This window comes from Beauveria bassiana (assembly GCF_000280675.1).
Source record: "Beauveria bassiana ARSEF 2860 unplaced genomic scaffold BBA_S00003, whole genome shotgun sequence".
Lineage (NCBI taxonomy): Eukaryota > Fungi > Ascomycota > Sordariomycetes > Hypocreales > Cordycipitaceae > Beauveria > Beauveria bassiana.
The window spans coordinates 1,676,574-1,692,201 of record NW_007930838.1 but is presented as its reverse complement, the minus strand read 5'-3'; the positions used below and the strand labels follow the sequence as shown (position 1 = coordinate 1,692,201).

The following is a 15,628-nucleotide window of genomic DNA, read 5'->3' as shown; positions in this document are numbered from 1 at the left end:
ATCCGCATCAGGTCCTTAGAGGAAAGTCCTTAGAGGTATCGTGGATAGCGGAATGATCTGTCTGTCTTCGCCTACGGCTGTATAAAGGCAGGGTACGCCTCTCCATTCAAGTAGGCAGCCAACGCTCCAGCGAATGCCGTCGGCTAGTCGAACAGGTGTAATCAACGCGCGTTGCTCAAGCGGTCTTGTACGGCCCACCAGTGCTGGCGTTGGCGAGGTTGTGCTTGAAAATCTCGGGATCGCGGACAGGGTCAAAGTAGGCGTGGCCTTGTGCCTCCTTTGCGGTGAGGCGCTCTTGGTGGTCGTAGCGCAGCAGCTTGTCGAGGAAATCAATGGCCTCGTTGGACACGAAGCGCTGGTTCTCCGACGTGACGAAACTGTGCCAAGGCTTCTTTTGAAAGCGGCCGAGTATATCGTCGTATTGTGCATCGAGCTCAATCTCATATTTGTCGAGGTACTCAAAGAGCTCATCGGTGCCAAGAACCTTGGCAATCTTGACAAGCTGGTCGGTGTTGCTCTGCCCGTGAAAAAACGGCTCTTTGCGGAAGATCATGGACGCAAACATGGCGCCGAGGCTCCACATGTCAAGACTGTAGTCGTATTCCTGGAAGTCGACGAGCAGTTCGGGACCCTTAAAGTAACGGGATGCGACTCGGACGTTGTACTCTGTAGCAGGGTGGTAAAATTCGGCCAGACCCCAATCGATGAGACGGAGCTTGAAAAATGAGTCAGTAAAAGATGGAGTGCGGGTTCAAGAGTGAGGTTACTAGGTAGCGTACCTTGCGGTTCTCATGATCAATCATGACATTGTGCGGCTTCACGTCACGGTGCATGATGCCTTTGCTGTGGCAAAAGTCCAGGGCTACGAGGAGCTCAAGAATGTAGTAGCGGACATCGAGATCGTTAAATTTGGGGTACAGGTTGCGGAAGTCGGTATTGTTGACATATTCGAAGATGAGGGAGGGCGTTTTGCTCTGGTAACAGTAGTGGCCTGATTAGCCTTGTAACGTAAAGATAGTAATCGGCGAGTAGAATGCCGCGTAGTACGTAGGCTCACCTGAGAGTCGCGAACAACATCAAGCAACGCGACGACGTTGGGGCCGCCGGCGAGGTTCTGCAGAATTTTGATCTCCCGCTTGATCTTCTTCTTCTTAACGGGCTTCAAGACTTTGATGACGCATTTCTGGTAGTTGATAGTGTTGATACCCTCGAAAACTTCCGAGTACTTTCCGCGGCCTAGAATCAGAAGAAGAAAATGTTAACAAGGACATGGCATCAGAATTTTGCATGTCGGCCCAGTTCACGCGGGTTTTATTTTCTGCCATTATTTGGCGAGCTGGTGGGCGGGGGTGCATCGCAGCGTACCAATTTTGCGAACGACCTCGTAGTTTTCCAAAACGCCCCAACCTGGGATCTGAGTTAGCACAAGAGCTGAGTAACGCCAGGATGGAAGCAGATGACGGTGCAACGTACTGATATTAACGCTGTCGTAGTCCCAGTAGCTGCGGGGCATGTTCGAGTTGACATCTGCGTAGACGCGCGCCATGTTGGGCGAGGGAGACGGCACAGGCGGCGCGACGCGATGAAAGAAAAATAACTGATGAAGATCGCAATGGCACGAGCAAGCGACGATGGGTAGGAGGAGCAGTGGTGGGATGGCGAGGCTGTGATTTGGCCAACGGCACCAGGTGTGTTTGACGCTGGAGGATGGTCGGGGACTGGGCGCGGGCAAAATCAGGATCAGCCAAGGTGGTGGTGGTGGGATGAAGAAGCAGGCTTGGTACGGAGTAACTAATTAATAAGGTAGGTACCTACCTACTTAGGTAGGCTGCAACGGGTATTGGACGCTGAGTACCTACGTATTTAGAGGGGTCCAAGGAGCCAAGAGGCGGGCGGGACCCGACAGAGGCACATGCGGGCAGCCAGCACCACCAGTGGTTCGCAGCAGCTGTCATTGGAGCACGTCATCAGCCTTCTCCTCTACAAGCAGGAAGGAGAAATCCAGATTGTAATTAAAAGTAATAATGAAATAATCAATTGTCAGGCCTACGCCTGCTTCAAGTTAAACACTCTGCATTCGAGTACAACATTCCTTCACCCATCTCAATCTTCAGCCATGCCGAGAATCCCATATAAAAAAAACAGCCAGACCATCCTATAGGTTCAACGACCACATTAGCACGCTTTCTTTCCTCGGCTGTTCCAACAAAATTAAACATTTCTCTGGCGTCAGAGAGAAGATTAATGTCTCGTCCTCTTAGCATCCTCGAGCCTCGCCAATGACAACAGCCATGGTTCCTAAGCCTTTGACACTAATCTGACTAAGGATGACGATACAAAGGTTTTCATCATACGCCGTTCAAAGCAAGTCAACAAGTCAAAAAACAGAGAATCATCTTACCTTGTAGCTCCGTGGGTATTCGTTAACGCCAATTCGTTTCATTAATCATAATCAAGAGAGTCAAGTCCAGCTTCCACAACATCCCATGTTCGTTTCCGCAGATCAGGTTTCGGTTCTCGCTTGGCTTGCTTGGTCCTTCTCCTCTTGCATTTCTTGCCGTCCCGTGGCTTGTTGGCGGTTTTCCCGTCAGTCTGGCCTCTGCTCGTGTCCAGCTCTTCAGCAGAATTTTCCGAGTGCGGCTGCTTCGATGCTTTTTCCTTGGTGCGTTCAAGCTCTCGAATTTCCGAATGACGAAAAATTGCAATTTGTTCGTCTGTCAATGTTCGTTTCACGCCATCATCATAGTAGCCCAAATCATCCTCTTCTTCCCAATACTCTTCCGTCTTGCCATAGTTACTGATGACCTCCGGGTTCGGCCAAAAAAATCCCTGCTGAAACTTGTTCACTTCTGCGCTGGAGAAGTGGGCATCGTGAAATGCGGCCAGCTCATTCTTGTGAAAGTTAGCTTGCAAATCTCTAAAGAAAAGATAGGGGCGTGATCATACAGGTAGAATAGTTGGTACTTTGAATGTTTGGATTCCCTGCGTATTGTGATCTGGCATTCTCGCGCCCGCGCACAGCCGTGGTTGTAAAGGGTCAACAAGACGGACGGAGGGCTAGGAGAAGAGAAGAACCAGGCACCGAAGAGCTGTCACGTGCCCCACTTTGAAGATTTGACGCGACGCGACGACCGTCCAGGCAGCGGTGTCAGTATAAAATCGGTAAAATTAATGTCGAGGATGATTTGTTCAAATCTTCGAGCATTCGCCAGTCATGTTTTCAGTTAATTAGCAGGAATAAAGAAGCAACTCGTTGTTTCCAGGGCCGATTTCAGCTCGACTTTAGCAGCGCCAACGCACTCTCGAATGCTCGAACGACTTCAACATCTACCAAAAAGTCAGCAGTAGCATACCATCAATTGCCTTGAATACGAACAATGTTTTTGCTTCTGCGAAAGCTTCTCCTCGGCCAAGTTGACAAAGCGCTGCCTAGTCTGTAAACGTTTCACGGATCGGGCATCGTCATGGGAAGATGCCGCAGTAGCCCAGACTTGGAAGTACTGGTGAGGGGTTAACATGAAACTCGTCCGTACTAGCTTTCCATTGTTCACATACCTTGGATAGGGACTCTGCTTCTTTCAGGATGGCCGTTTCTTCTTCGCTGGCCTTGACTAGGGCAGCTTCATATCGTGACTCAAATGCTTCCCAGTCGAAAGGTTGTAGTTCCTCTAGGGCTCCTGGCGATGGCGGATCCGGAAGTTGGTGCTGTGGTGACTCTGGAGATTGGCTCCGAGAGGGCAGGTCTTGTTTTTCATCTATGTGGCCATTGATGGCTGGGACATGGTCATTGTCTGAGAGATGGTCTAGGACGCCATTTGGTTCACTTGGCGGCGTTGCCATGATGTAGAATGATGAATCAAATCCAAAAGTGGACTATTCGGAGGTAACAGCTTGGGTTAAAAAGCTGGAGATGACGGTCGAATTGCACATAAGTTGAAAGGATGTCTTCTTGGGAGGGACGAGGCGCCAAGTGGCGACGCGAAGCTTCCTTCCTTGTCTGTCTAATAATTCCCCAGGTATTAGCTCGCCAGTCAACTACGAATAGACCTACCTACACAGGTGGTTTGCGCAAGTCACTGTAACAGATACAGTGCATCGACGCCCTGTAGGCGCGGCATCGTGGAGTTCAAGTACCTGGTTTTTAGCGGGCTCGACTGCTAAATCCAGCGCTGTGTCTGCTGTAATTCGCCCTCTCTGACGCTGGAGTCAGACCCACAGTCACTGGCGGTTCGCCAGGCGGCCAACCAACTCAAGTTTATGTGGGACGGCGATGTTTTTTGTCAACGTTTGTGCTGCCTTACATTCAACTACAACCATCAGCTTTGATTTTGTTTCAGAGAGAAAAGTTTGCAAGATGGTAGAGTCACAAGTCTCACCATGCCGCATTACAGTCATGGCATCGGGCTTCGGCTCCAACTTTCAGGCTCTTATTGACGGCATAGCCAGCGGTTCCCTGCCACAAAGTCGCATCATTGGGCTCATCACCAACCGCAAGACTGCATATGCTACGGCGCGTGCCGACAAGGCCGGCATCCCTTGGCAGTACTTCAACCTGATCAGTAACGGCTTTCAGGAAAAGGGGGAGACGGACGAGGCCAAGATCACAAAAGCCCGTCAAAAGTACGACGCCGCTCTTGCGGCCAAAATCCTATCAGCGCCCCAGGACCAGCGCCCGGAGCTGATTGTGCTTGCTGGCTGGATGTACGTCTTTTCGCCAGCCTTTCTGGATCCCATTGACAGGGCCGGCATTCGCATCATCAACCTACACCCCGCCATGCCCGGCGAATTCGACGGCGCCAACGCCATCGAGCGTGCCTTTGCCGCCTTTCAGGCCGGTACCCTCACCCGCACGGGAATCATGGCGCACTACGTTATTGCTGAGGTCGACCGCGGCGCGCCCATCCTCGTACAGGAAATTCCGTGGGAGGGCGAGGATCTAGAGGCGCTCAAGGAAAAGATTCACGGGCACGAGCATGCGCTCATTGTTAATGCGACAGCCAAAGTCGCTAAAGAGATTATCGCGAGTCGGACATGATATATTTAAGCTCATTAAAATGAAGTACACTGTTTCAACTATAAACGATGGGCAACACCGTATTTTTTTTTTTATGCTGGGGACTATCTTAGATCGAATAGCGACTTAAGGTTTCGAGTCTTGCTAAAATAGGAAGCATCTTATGAAAGCGTTAAAACGAACTTGGTTCTGCTAAATAAGCATGAAGGATTCGAATGAGCGCAAAAGAGCACTCTGTCAGCCATGGCAGCGTATCAGTTATGCCTGTCTGATGTAACGTGACTAACAGAATGCACGCGCGTAAAAAGCTTCCGTTCAAGGGCAGCGGAAAGACTGAAGGCAACCATCAACATCCAGGATAGAATGCGATTGACTACGCATATCGTTGCGAATCTATGGGACGAGATCAGCCAACCAAAATGCAAATGAAAAAAAGCAGAATCCTGGGAAAAACAAAGATGAAAGCATAAAAAATGAATTGGCCCTGGGCGGAGTGGTTGACCGTCGCAGGCAGCCTCTGTGGAGTCCATCTACGTAAGGTCGTTGGTTCGAATCCAGCCAGGGCCGCAGTCTAACCCGTGTCTACCGTCCGCGTGACATGATACCTAGGCACATTCAAACGAGCCATCATCTGCCGCTTTCATCTCGCCTCACCAGTTCTCCTTCCTCTTCTTCTTATATACCCTCAAACACCTTCCTCAATTACTTTAGCTATCGCAAACAGCCGCCCCAGTGATGCAGCATAAATCACCGGCCCCGCATCCCATCACCAATAGCCTGGCCAGCAACAACCGCCACCGCCGTTATGAGTTGCGACGTCTGCCTGCGCGGGCATGATGCTCAGAAGCTCCCGTTTCTTTGTCCAGTGGACGCGAGAAACCGCATCTACAGCAGTCGCATCAAAAACTTGCAGCTTCTTGTCGAAAATCAAAGTCTCTGCAGTCAAATAAACACCCTAATAGATGGCGCGAAGGCCGTCGATACGGCTACAGCTGCTCAAATTTTGGCCGATGACGGAACCAGGCAAATCCTGGACTCATCGGACAGACTTCGACGAGAGATTCGAGAGGCAAAAGAGGAAATACGGCACAGGAAAGCTGTCATTTCTGCCCGCCGGTCGCAGCTTGCCGCCGCTTCTCAGGGTGTCGCCGATCGCCGCCTCAAGGACCAGCGCGACGTGGAGAAGTCGACGCAAATGTTCAATTTCCGCTGGTCTCAGACTGCAGAGGACATGGCTAGCACGCGTTCCTTCTTATGTAGGGAGGCTATCAAGCTCTACGGTCTGAAGAGAACACGAAAAGGTAGCTCTGGCCGTTACGAATACTTGCTCGGCAAACTTCCAGTTATAGACCTCAGAGACATGGAATGTAAGTCATCTGCGATAATCATGCTATCCCATACGTCGTACTGATTGAAGCGTAGCTCAAGCACCAGAAGCCATGTCTTCTTCACTTGCCCATACATCTCACATTTTAATGCTCATCGCTCATTATCTCGCTGTGCGCCTACCAGCCGAAATTACGCTGCCTCATCGCGACTACCCGCGGCCGACCATATTCAATCTTACAGGTTCATATAATCATGGGCGTGTCCAATTTCCAGGGACGCCGGGTACTACCACAATTCTTCAGGAGCCACAATCAACAGACTCTGGACATTTTCCAACACCACGACCACTGTACATTGACAAGCCATTGCGTCAACTCGCAAAGGAGAACTCTGCCGCCTTTTCCTTCTTTCTCGAAGGTGTCACTTTATTAGCTTACGATATTGCTTGGCTTTGTTGTTCCCAAGGCGTATCAATAGGCGACAAGGCCTCATTTGACGATGTTTGTAACATGGGCAAAAATCTCCACAGTCTCTTTGCCAGTTCATGTTTTCGAGGTCCGCAGCTCGCAAATACAGCAAAGGACGATAATAAGCCCGTCACAAATAAAGAAGAGGCCGCTCCGAGTTGGATAGGTCGCTACTCCCATGGAACAACATTTTACGCCCTTGGCGGGGCTGATGGCACCGAATTGGTCAGGACTTTCAGATTGCCCGGTCCAATGAAGCTTGCGGATAAGCTGAAGAAGAAAATTTTGGGTGAGACATCAGCGCCTGACTGGGAGCTCTTGGATGACGACGCTTGGAAAATAGACGATGCTGCGGGATTCGACCATGCCAAAGAGGCCTCTGCTGTCGAGCCCGAAACACCAAAAACAGAGTCCAAAGGATGGATGAAAGTCAAAAGTAGATAGGTATATATGACTGCTACCGCTACTAACTGAAGAATAATCTAATGACCCTGAGAAACGGGACGCAGGAACAAATACAAATAAGCATGACGACAAAGTCCATTCAATTCATTCACCCTGGGTATCTTCCGTTAACTCCAAACATATCCAAGCAGAAAAATCCAAACACACAAGAAAAAACACATTTTCTACTCTTTCACTTTCCCTGTCACAATGGACCTCCGCAGCGCCAGCGGCCAGCCCGCGCCAGAAACCGTTTACCAGTCAGCCGCTGGTAGTTCTTTCTTTTATTGCCGCGGGGTGGCTCTGGGGCTCGCCCAGACACCGTCGTCCCAGCCTGGCCCCGGATCGCCTCAGTAGAAGTCATCATCATCATCATCGTACTGGGCTGGGATGCTCTCCGGGAACAGTTCTCGACGCCACTGCAACGGGTCCTGCCAAGCGTGGCTGCCGTCGTGCATCGGCAACCACTCGAGCGGAGGCTCGGTCAGGTTGCCTCGGCTGCTCGGATCCAGCTCGTCGAAGAACCAGGCCCATGGGTCTTGCCAGGCCAGCGTGCCGTCCTTGAGCGGCGCCCAGGCAAGCTCGGTCCAGGTCCGGGCTTTTTTGACCAGCGGCTCTGAGCCGAACGGTGGGTCTGTGTTGTCCGAGCAGAGCATGGCGGCGGCGGCGGCGGCGGCGTCAGCGGAGTCGTCCATGTGCTCCTCCTGCACCTCCTCCCAGGCCATCAAGTCGTCGCCAGCAGCGACGACGGCCCCCTGCTTCATGTTAGTGATGCTGCCGGCCTCCCAACAGGTAGCCACCTGCAGGCCGCAGCCTCCGCTCGCGGGGATGTTCCCCGCGAGCCCCCGCACCGGATCGAGCCACTCTTCGATCCGTCCCAAGTACAGCCCCAGCTGGCTGTGCCCATACGACGTGCGCTGACTCTGCGACGGCGACTTGCGGACGCCGTGTCTCTGAGCCGCCGCCGCAGGCCGCTGCTGCTGTCGTCGTTGATGACGGACCCCTTTTCGGTCCGTCACCCATCCTGGTCTCCCCCGCTGAGTTGTCGCCGGCCAGTCTTGTTGCGGCTGCGAGCGCATGCTGGCAGACCCCAGCGGTTGGGAAGTCATGGGTGCCTCTGGACCTCTCGAGTTTAGGTCCATCTGCTCCATGAGATTTGTGGTGGATGCGAAGATGTCATCGTACGCATCCACCTCGTCGTGGTGGCTGTTCCATACGGCCCGAGGGTTCCCATCTGTGAACCCTCCTGATGATGCCGTTGGCGCTTCAGCCCATCCAGCAGCTCCGTGCAGAGAGTAGAACCCGCTTGTCTGGTTCATTTTTCTGTGCTGCTTGTCCTCCTTTTCCCAGATGGCCCAACTGCGTTCGCTCAACGGTCGAATCCCAACGGTAATTGGCCGTGGGAAACTTTGAGAAGCCCGCTGACGAAAGTGGTCGGAGCTGGGAACCGCGATGAAGCGGACTTGGCGTTGCTCGGAGGAGGGAAAGTTTTGTTTGAAGCTCTCAAGAAACCTGGATGGTCCTTGAGAGGGAGAGCAGATCCCTTGTATCTAAATCTAGTGAAGCGGTCAACTACAAGGCTCATCAAGAAAGTTGAAGGAAGGAGGGATAGCCATTCGCCCATGGGCGACGAGATGCAACGGCGGGGCATGGTGTTTTGGGGCAGGAAGCGATGCTCAGGAATAGTGAAGCCGCGGTGCGAGAAAGCGGCGAGTGTGTTCATGGGAGGAGAGACGAAGCAAAAGGGACATGGCAAGGTGTGTTTGGTGTATGTGGCGGTCAGTGTAAGTGGCATCTACCTACATCGGGATCGGAAGGGTGTCGGCCTGAATGCGAGTGCTCAGATCAATATTGTTTGATAAGTCGCCTGCTTGAAGAAGAAGATTTTCTTGTGTGAACTTGAGATTTTTCAAACAGGAGACTTGTTTTTTTTTTTTTTTTTTTTTTGGGGTTGTGAAAATCAAGACGGGGAAAGCGAGGCAACCTTTGAAAGGGCCTCCCGTCCTTTATATAGTTGTCGTAGAGGCCAACAAATTCTCGATCCTCGCCCGATCTTGGCTCGTGACTCCTCTCACCTCCCCACTTCTCCAATCTTTCGTGTCACCGGAAAACGAATAGTTTCAATATCGCCGCGTACGAGAAGCAGCACGGCCGCTGCTGTGTTGCGCCGGCCACCTGCATGGTACGACCGAGCCAACAAGGCGCAGTGAGCAAGATAACTCTTGAACGACGGCGTGATAAGAAGTGTCGCCACGGAAATAGTACTTGACATGGTAGAGTAGACTAATACCTGTCGCTGCCCTAGAACATATTCGATGCATAATCTGCCTGGGTTTCGTTGAACGGTCTGTCGACATGATCAGGCATTTTCAGCCCCATTGTCCGTACGACGTAGGAGCAAGTGAATAGGTGCTGCAATGGGAGCTTGGGCCTTGGATGATTGGCGGTATCGAAAAAGATGGTATCACATATTGTTTGCATATTTGTGCTCCTGCGGAGCAACGCTTCCTTTGCCCGCGCCATCTCAAACGTATATTCGGTTGCGAGCAACAATTAGGCTGCAGGGGAGGTCTACATATGCTGAGAGATCAAAAAAAGTTCCATTTGCTCCTGCTCAAAATGTCCAAAAAAACACCAAAGCGCCACGCCATGCTCAGATAATATCCTGTCCTTTGCCCCCAAAACTCCAGAATTCGTCACCGTCATACTTGCACAGCAGTGCGCTGACCCGACTGCAGTCTACTATTTTCGGCCTCGGGCCATCAACCGCTTATGCAACTCGACAAAAACATCGCTCCAGTTTTCCTCCATCGCTCCCATCGTCCGGCCAATCTTGGAAGTCAAGAACTCGCCAATCTTGCTCACGTTGAAATGCTCTCCGTAAACGACTGACACTGACAAGGCCATGTCCATATCCAGCCCTTTTGTAATGTTCCGGTTCTGGAGCTCCAGAGTCACTTGTACCCTCGTGCGCAAAGGTACTACTAGTAGCGACGTGACAATCTCGATGCTCGAATCCGACGTCTTCCTAACTTGCGTCGGAAACGTAGTATTGACGCGACGGATCTGAGAAGAGACCTTAGTCGCTCTGTCCCACGACTGCTGAACGACGCCGAGCAGCTCTGAGACCTTGGTAGCGCTTTGCTGAAGTGCTCGGGTGTAGTCCCGAATGCACTGCAGGAAAAAGTCTTTCTCAACAGTCCGAGGAAGAGGGTCTTTCTCTCGACAATCGGCAATGTACCACAGGTCGATCTGCGAATTGGCTCCGCCTGGTTGAAACGATGTCACGTCAAAGACAATCTCAATCTCGCGCTTGTACGCCATAGATAGGGAAGTTCCGTTGACCCCCGTCACCGCCCAACCAAGTTGCTTTTCGAGTGCGTCCACACGCCCTACATCTGTCGTGTTAGCAAACATCTATGCGGCCAGCCTTGGGTTACCCCTCACCTTTGAGACTATTGACTTCTGCGCTACTCCAGCCACGGCATTCTTCCCTGATCTTTTCTGAAAGGGCTATGTCGGCTAAGCAGCTGACCTTCTTTGCTGACAGTGAGTCGCTGTTCTCTTCAGCAGTTCGGAGCTGGAGCCGTAATTCGGCAATGAGCTCCTTCTTCGCGTCAATATCGGCATCCAAGGTAGAGAGTTGTTCGCGAGCAGAATCGAGCTCCGCAGGATCGCAGTCGGCAAGTTCTTTTGCAGCCTCCTCCAGATTCTCACGCTCCTCCACCAGGCCCTCGTAGGTTTGTGTGAGCTCGGGTAGCACCGATTCCAGCATGTCCATTTGTTCTTGCAGGACTCGGTAGTCCCCATCCATGTCACTAGAAATCTTGACAAGTCCCTCTCTGAGTCCTTCTTGGAGTTTCTTCCTCCATTCATACCACATGGCTTTACTCAAAAGACGAGCATGCGTCTTGACATTCCTGAACTGGTTATCCATCAACGCCTTGACATCTGGCGTCGCAGTGATATACTCTTGAAACAGTGGCGGATTGTCTTCTAGAGTATCAGCCTCAATCTCCTTGACCATTCGCCGCCCTTCCGCTATGTACTTTTTCAGTTCACGGCAAGAATGTTGATAGAGCTCCAGCATTGGTACGGTGCAAGCACTCGCCACCACGCAGCGTTCCAATGACATATCATCCTCGCCATTAGCGGTGGAACCGTCTTGTAGAGTTCCAGGGGCAGTAGTGTGTCGTCGCTTCGTCGTCTGCAATTCCATGAAGCGAATAGAAATCATGTTCAAAAAGTCCTGTAAATCGATCCGGTCGCCAGCATTCTCCTCTGGACGGCTTTTCTGGGGGGAATGAATATTTGTTCCATGCACAGTATGATTTGCTTTCATTTCATGTAGTGCCTCTTTACGGGGGGTGGTCGTTTGAGTGGCCTTGAGCGGTGATGAAAGGCTATGGTGCATGTCTGGTGCAGTGATCTTACCACGGAACCCGGAAATATCGCCAGAAATGCCGCCCGTCTTGGTCGGTTTCTGCAGTCTAACGTTTTTGACAGGACTGCCCTGGTGACCACGCAGGCGCTTAACACCATCGTTGTCTTCCGCATCCTCGTCGAGCTCCGCGGGACGCTTACCAAGGAGACCTTTGGCACTGCCAACGTGTAGACTTTTGCGTCCCTTGAGTGGCCTTCGCGTAGGACTTAGGCTGTCAATCATCTCCTTCAAGTTGAAAGTAGCATCCTTGTCCTCTCCGCGGCGGCTCGAACGCGCAACTGCACGCTCACGCTCTTCTTCGCGAATTCGCTCATCATCGACCTCTTTGGAGAGGGCTTGAGGGTCCTCAAATGATACTAGACGATTACCAGGTACAAACTTGCTTGCAGAGTCGCCGATCGAGCTTCGACGGTCAAAGACCTCAGCAATTCGTGGTGACCCTAAGCCATTGCGATCAGCTCCAACGCCAGATACACGGCGACTTTCGGGGGTGGCAAAGTTTGCGGGGCTTTTCTTAGGAGAGCCAGGCTTGCGATTGGGCACGGGGGTTGCATTGCTCGAAGTCTTGGCTGGCGATGGTGCTTGAATCTTGGCCGGGGATTTTGAGGGCGAGAGTCTGCTTGATCGCCTTCGCACAGGTGACGAAACTGGTGAGCTATGACTTTGTGACTGAAGGGCCTCTCGTGCCGGCTGCAACGCGAGCGTCTTTTTCGGGGAAGATGATTTCCTGTTATGTTGCGGTGTAGCGTGCTCTTCCAGGCTCGGTGATTTACCTCGCAAGGGAGGGAAACCATTGTTGGTGCTGGGGCTCTCGGAACCAGCATTGCGAGACGATCTTCGTCTTGGTGGCTGTTTCGCAATGGCATTGAAGATTGCAGTTTCTGGACTATTCGGCTTGTTCGCTTCTTCCATCATGATTTGTCTACCAAGGCTGCGTCGTCCTTCACTATTCAAAGTGCCCCCAATAGCCGCAGTCATATCCATGGCCCCCGTCAGCGCCATATCAGCAGTGGCGTCATCATCACCGCTTTGAGAACTGTTTGCGGTATCGCGTTGAGCTTCAATCGATAGAATCCGACCAACGCTGGTAGTCATGTCCATTGTTGCGTCAGCTGCTTCCAGCTGATCGAGAGTCCGTCGGCGCGCAATGCCGATACTTTTGCGCTTCTCGTTGCCGAGAATACCGCCCATTGCCATTGTGAACTCCATGGACATTTCTTCGTCACCGGCGCAAGCGTCCGACGTGTCATCGTGGCTCGCAAACCGAATGCCCCCCAGCGCTGTCGTAAGTTCCATTGTCGCCTCATCTCGCTGTGGTGTATCATTTGGTACATCTCGAATAGGACTACTTTCTGGAGATTGTGCATGTAGAATGCCTCCAAGGGCTGTTGTCACATCCATCGACATTTCAGCCTCGTCACCGGTTTCGTTCAACATGTCAGGCTTGATAATTCGTCCCATATTTTGGGTCATGTCCATCTCCATCTCAGCTTGAGTAACTTCGTTGAGTGAGTAGCTGGGTCGAGAGGGCGCAGAACTTGAGCTGGCTGCCGAGCCGTTCTGTTTCTGTGTGTCTTTTCTGATCCATCCAAACGATGGGATGACCTCTTCCTCCTCGTCCTCTTCAGCTTCCTCGTCTGCCTCCTCGTAGGAGGAGGAGTCGAGCCGCTGCGTACCTGCCCGTTCAGCAGCAAGTCTGAGCGCTTCCTCGAGGGTTGAGGACTCATCATCAAATGGCGCCGAGCGATCTGAGGCAACCGTCGTTCCAGTGACTTCTTCAGTGTCAATTGTCATCATCGTTCCGTCGTCCGAGTCGCTATTTGACATTTCGTCTTCCTCCTCTGCATCCTCCACTTCTTCCACGCCATCCGCGGGTTCTGAATCGTCGCTATAGAGACCAGAAGCGACACTATCATCATCTTCGTACCCAGTCGAGTTGACCTGAGATTGAGCACCTGTCGCATTCGATTGTCTGCGAGACGTGTAGTCGGTCGAGGCCGTCGAGTCAGGCATATCTATATCATGAAAGGTGTGAAGTGTGGCTTCCGCAGCGAAAGACACTCTTCGATTTGCAAGTGACTTGCGGCGAGCATCTCGGCGTTCTTGCTCCTGGCGTTCACGGGCCGCTGCTTGCTGCTCTTCTTCGGTGCGCAAGGCAATTTTGGATGCAGCAGAGTCGCCACTCCTCGAATTACGTGGAGATCTTCGACGAGAAGTATCATCGTCGCCACTAGATGCTCGTTTTTTCGACTGAAGTGAAGGTATCTCAACGAGGGCCGACATGCGCGGCTTTAGAATTGATCGCGGCGCGGCAATAGACTGAGAGGTGTCAGTATTGGTATGTCTCGGCTGAACATGTGCACATACTGCTCTCCTATTTGCTGTTCCAACTTTAAAACTATCCAGGCCACCCGGCCCTATGCTTTTGCTTCTCGCTTTGCGACTGGCAGCCAGCTCGCTGGCAATATCAACAGTCGCATTTTCTTTATCCCTAGCTTTGCGTATATCATGATGTGAACCAATCGATTTCCTCGCGCGTCTTGTGGCAGGTATCGTTGCGTCACCTGGTGAAGACATGTTAATGGCGTAAACACAAGATGTTAGGTTGCGAACGCGCTGAACGATGAGCGTGAACGGCCAGCATCTAAGTGACGTTTCGCGCCAACCCGCGTTTGTTTACTTTCGGCCCGCTTTGGAAAGGTGCAAAGGTACGTACCGATTGAAGGTGGGGGTGAGCAAAGTGAGTGGTCCCAGATTTCGATGGCTGATTGAGCGTCACGTGGGGGACCCTCTACCTCGCTTCGTCACGTGCGGCACGCAATTCACCAATCATAGTGCTCGCCTAGGCGGCCAATCTAATTTTTGCAAGCCCTAAGCTGTGAAGAAAGTTGCAAAAAATTGGTGCGCCAGTGCCCTACTCCTCCATCCAGCGCAATTCTACCGACCTTGACCTCACCCATCCCCAAACGACACGTCCTCTTGTAACGACAATCCCCAGGAGCAGGATCATTCAAGATGTGAGAATTACCGAACGAGCGCACGGCATATATCTCAGCAACATTGTTTTGCTGACTTTTTTTCCCACACCAGGGCGACCGAGTTGACCGTCCAGTCGGAGCGTGCTTTCCAGAAGCAGCCTCATATCTTCCTCAACTCCAAGACCAAGGCCAAGAGCGCCAGACCTGGCAAGAACGGACGCCGATGGTACAAGGATGTTGGTCTGGGCTTCCGTACCCCCAAGACTGCCATTGAGGGTAGCTACATCGGTACGTGGGACAACAGAAACGTCGGCTCCATTTTCCGCGACGAGCGCCGGTCGGCAAAACAAGACGAAAGCGACGAATCGAAGCGCAGCAAGGGATTATGGAGCTGAGACGGACATGCAACATCGGTTTTGTTCCGGCGGCTGTACTAACTTGCGCAATAGACAAGAAGTGTCCTTTCACCGGTCTCGTCTCCATCCGCGGCCGTATCCTCACCGGCACCGTCGTTTCCACCAAGATGCACCGCACCGTCGTCATCCGCCGCGAGTACCTCCACTTCATCCCCAAGTACTCCCGTTACGAGAAGCGTCACAAGAACCTCGCCGCTCACGTTTCCCCTGCTTTCCGTGTTGAGGAGGGTGACCAGGTCACCGTCGGCCAGTGCCGTCCTCTGAGCAAGACTGTACGTTGCCAATACGATCTTCGAGCGACCCTGCAGCGGCAATGCCGAGTACTAATATGTTTACGTTAGATCCGTTTCAACGTTCTGCGTGTTCTTCCCCGTAACGGCAAGTCGGTTAAGAAGTTCTCCAAGTTCTAAAAATGTTTTGGGGTCATGTTGTGGCATTTTTTGGCGTGATAAACAACAGCGGGATGGGAAATTCCTACTGAAGGGTTGGGCACCGGAAGCTGCTTTACACGATTGTACGGCAAATGCAATCAAAAA

At 52.1% G+C, this 15,628-nt stretch overlaps 7 protein-coding genes across 7 annotated transcripts; 3 read left to right on the top strand and 4 right to left on the bottom strand.

Annotated features, from left to right (window-relative positions):
• Positions 1-175: 175 nt before the first annotated feature.
• BBA_01763 (Casein kinase II, alpha chain (CK II alpha subunit)) lies at positions 176-1,546 on the bottom strand (the record flags this gene model as incomplete). The annotated part of the gene is made up of 5 exons (XM_008596860.1): positions 176-715; positions 780-974; positions 1,058-1,236; positions 1,366-1,407; positions 1,474-1,546. 5 exons carry the CDS (start codon positions 1,544-1,546, stop codon positions 176-178), a joined length of 1,029 nt encoding a protein of 342 aa, XP_008595082.1.
• Positions 1,547-2,442: 896 nt separating this feature from the next.
• BBA_01762 (uncharacterized protein) lies at positions 2,443-3,840 on the bottom strand (the record flags this gene model as incomplete). Its single annotated transcript, XM_008596859.1, has 4 exons — positions 2,443-2,906; positions 3,301-3,327; positions 3,377-3,500; positions 3,556-3,840. 4 exons carry the CDS (start codon positions 3,838-3,840, stop codon positions 2,443-2,445), a joined length of 900 nt encoding a protein of 299 aa, XP_008595081.1.
• Positions 3,841-4,354: 514 nt separating this feature from the next.
• BBA_01761 (phosphoribosylglycinamide formyltransferase) lies at positions 4,355-5,035 on the top strand (the record flags this gene model as incomplete). Its single annotated transcript, XM_008596858.1, has 1 exon — positions 4,355-5,035. The coding sequence occupies one exon, from the start codon at positions 4,355-4,357 to the stop codon at positions 5,033-5,035; it is 681 nt and encodes a 226-aa protein (XP_008595080.1).
• Positions 5,036-5,819: 784 nt separating this feature from the next.
• Positions 5,820-7,254, top strand: BBA_01760 (uncharacterized protein; the record flags this gene model as incomplete). The annotated part of the gene is made up of 2 exons (XM_008596857.1): positions 5,820-6,381; positions 6,437-7,254. 2 exons carry the CDS (start codon positions 5,820-5,822, stop codon positions 7,252-7,254), a joined length of 1,380 nt encoding a protein of 459 aa, XP_008595079.1.
• Positions 7,255-7,604: 350 nt separating this feature from the next.
• BBA_01759 (uncharacterized protein) lies at positions 7,605-8,573 on the bottom strand (the record flags this gene model as incomplete). The annotated part of the gene is made up of 1 exon (XM_008596856.1): positions 7,605-8,573. The coding sequence occupies one exon, from the start codon at positions 8,571-8,573 to the stop codon at positions 7,605-7,607; it is 969 nt and encodes a 322-aa protein (XP_008595078.1).
• Positions 8,574-9,996: 1,423 nt separating this feature from the next.
• Positions 9,997-14,275, bottom strand: BBA_01758 (Spc7 kinetochore protein; the record flags this gene model as incomplete). Its single annotated transcript, XM_008596855.1, has 3 exons — positions 9,997-10,646; positions 10,702-14,017; positions 14,066-14,275. 3 exons carry the CDS (start codon positions 14,273-14,275, stop codon positions 9,997-9,999), a joined length of 4,176 nt encoding a protein of 1,391 aa, XP_008595077.1.
• Positions 14,276-14,321: 46 nt separating this feature from the next.
• On the top strand, positions 14,322-15,502 carry BBA_01757 (40S ribosomal protein S11; the record flags this gene model as incomplete). Its single annotated transcript, XM_008596854.1, has 5 exons — positions 14,322-14,406; positions 14,697-14,715; positions 14,789-14,964; positions 15,126-15,364; positions 15,434-15,502. The coding sequence occupies 5 exons, from the start codon at positions 14,322-14,324 to the stop codon at positions 15,500-15,502; spliced, it is 588 nt and encodes a 195-aa protein (XP_008595076.1).
• Between the last annotated feature and the right edge of the window lie 126 nt (positions 15,503-15,628).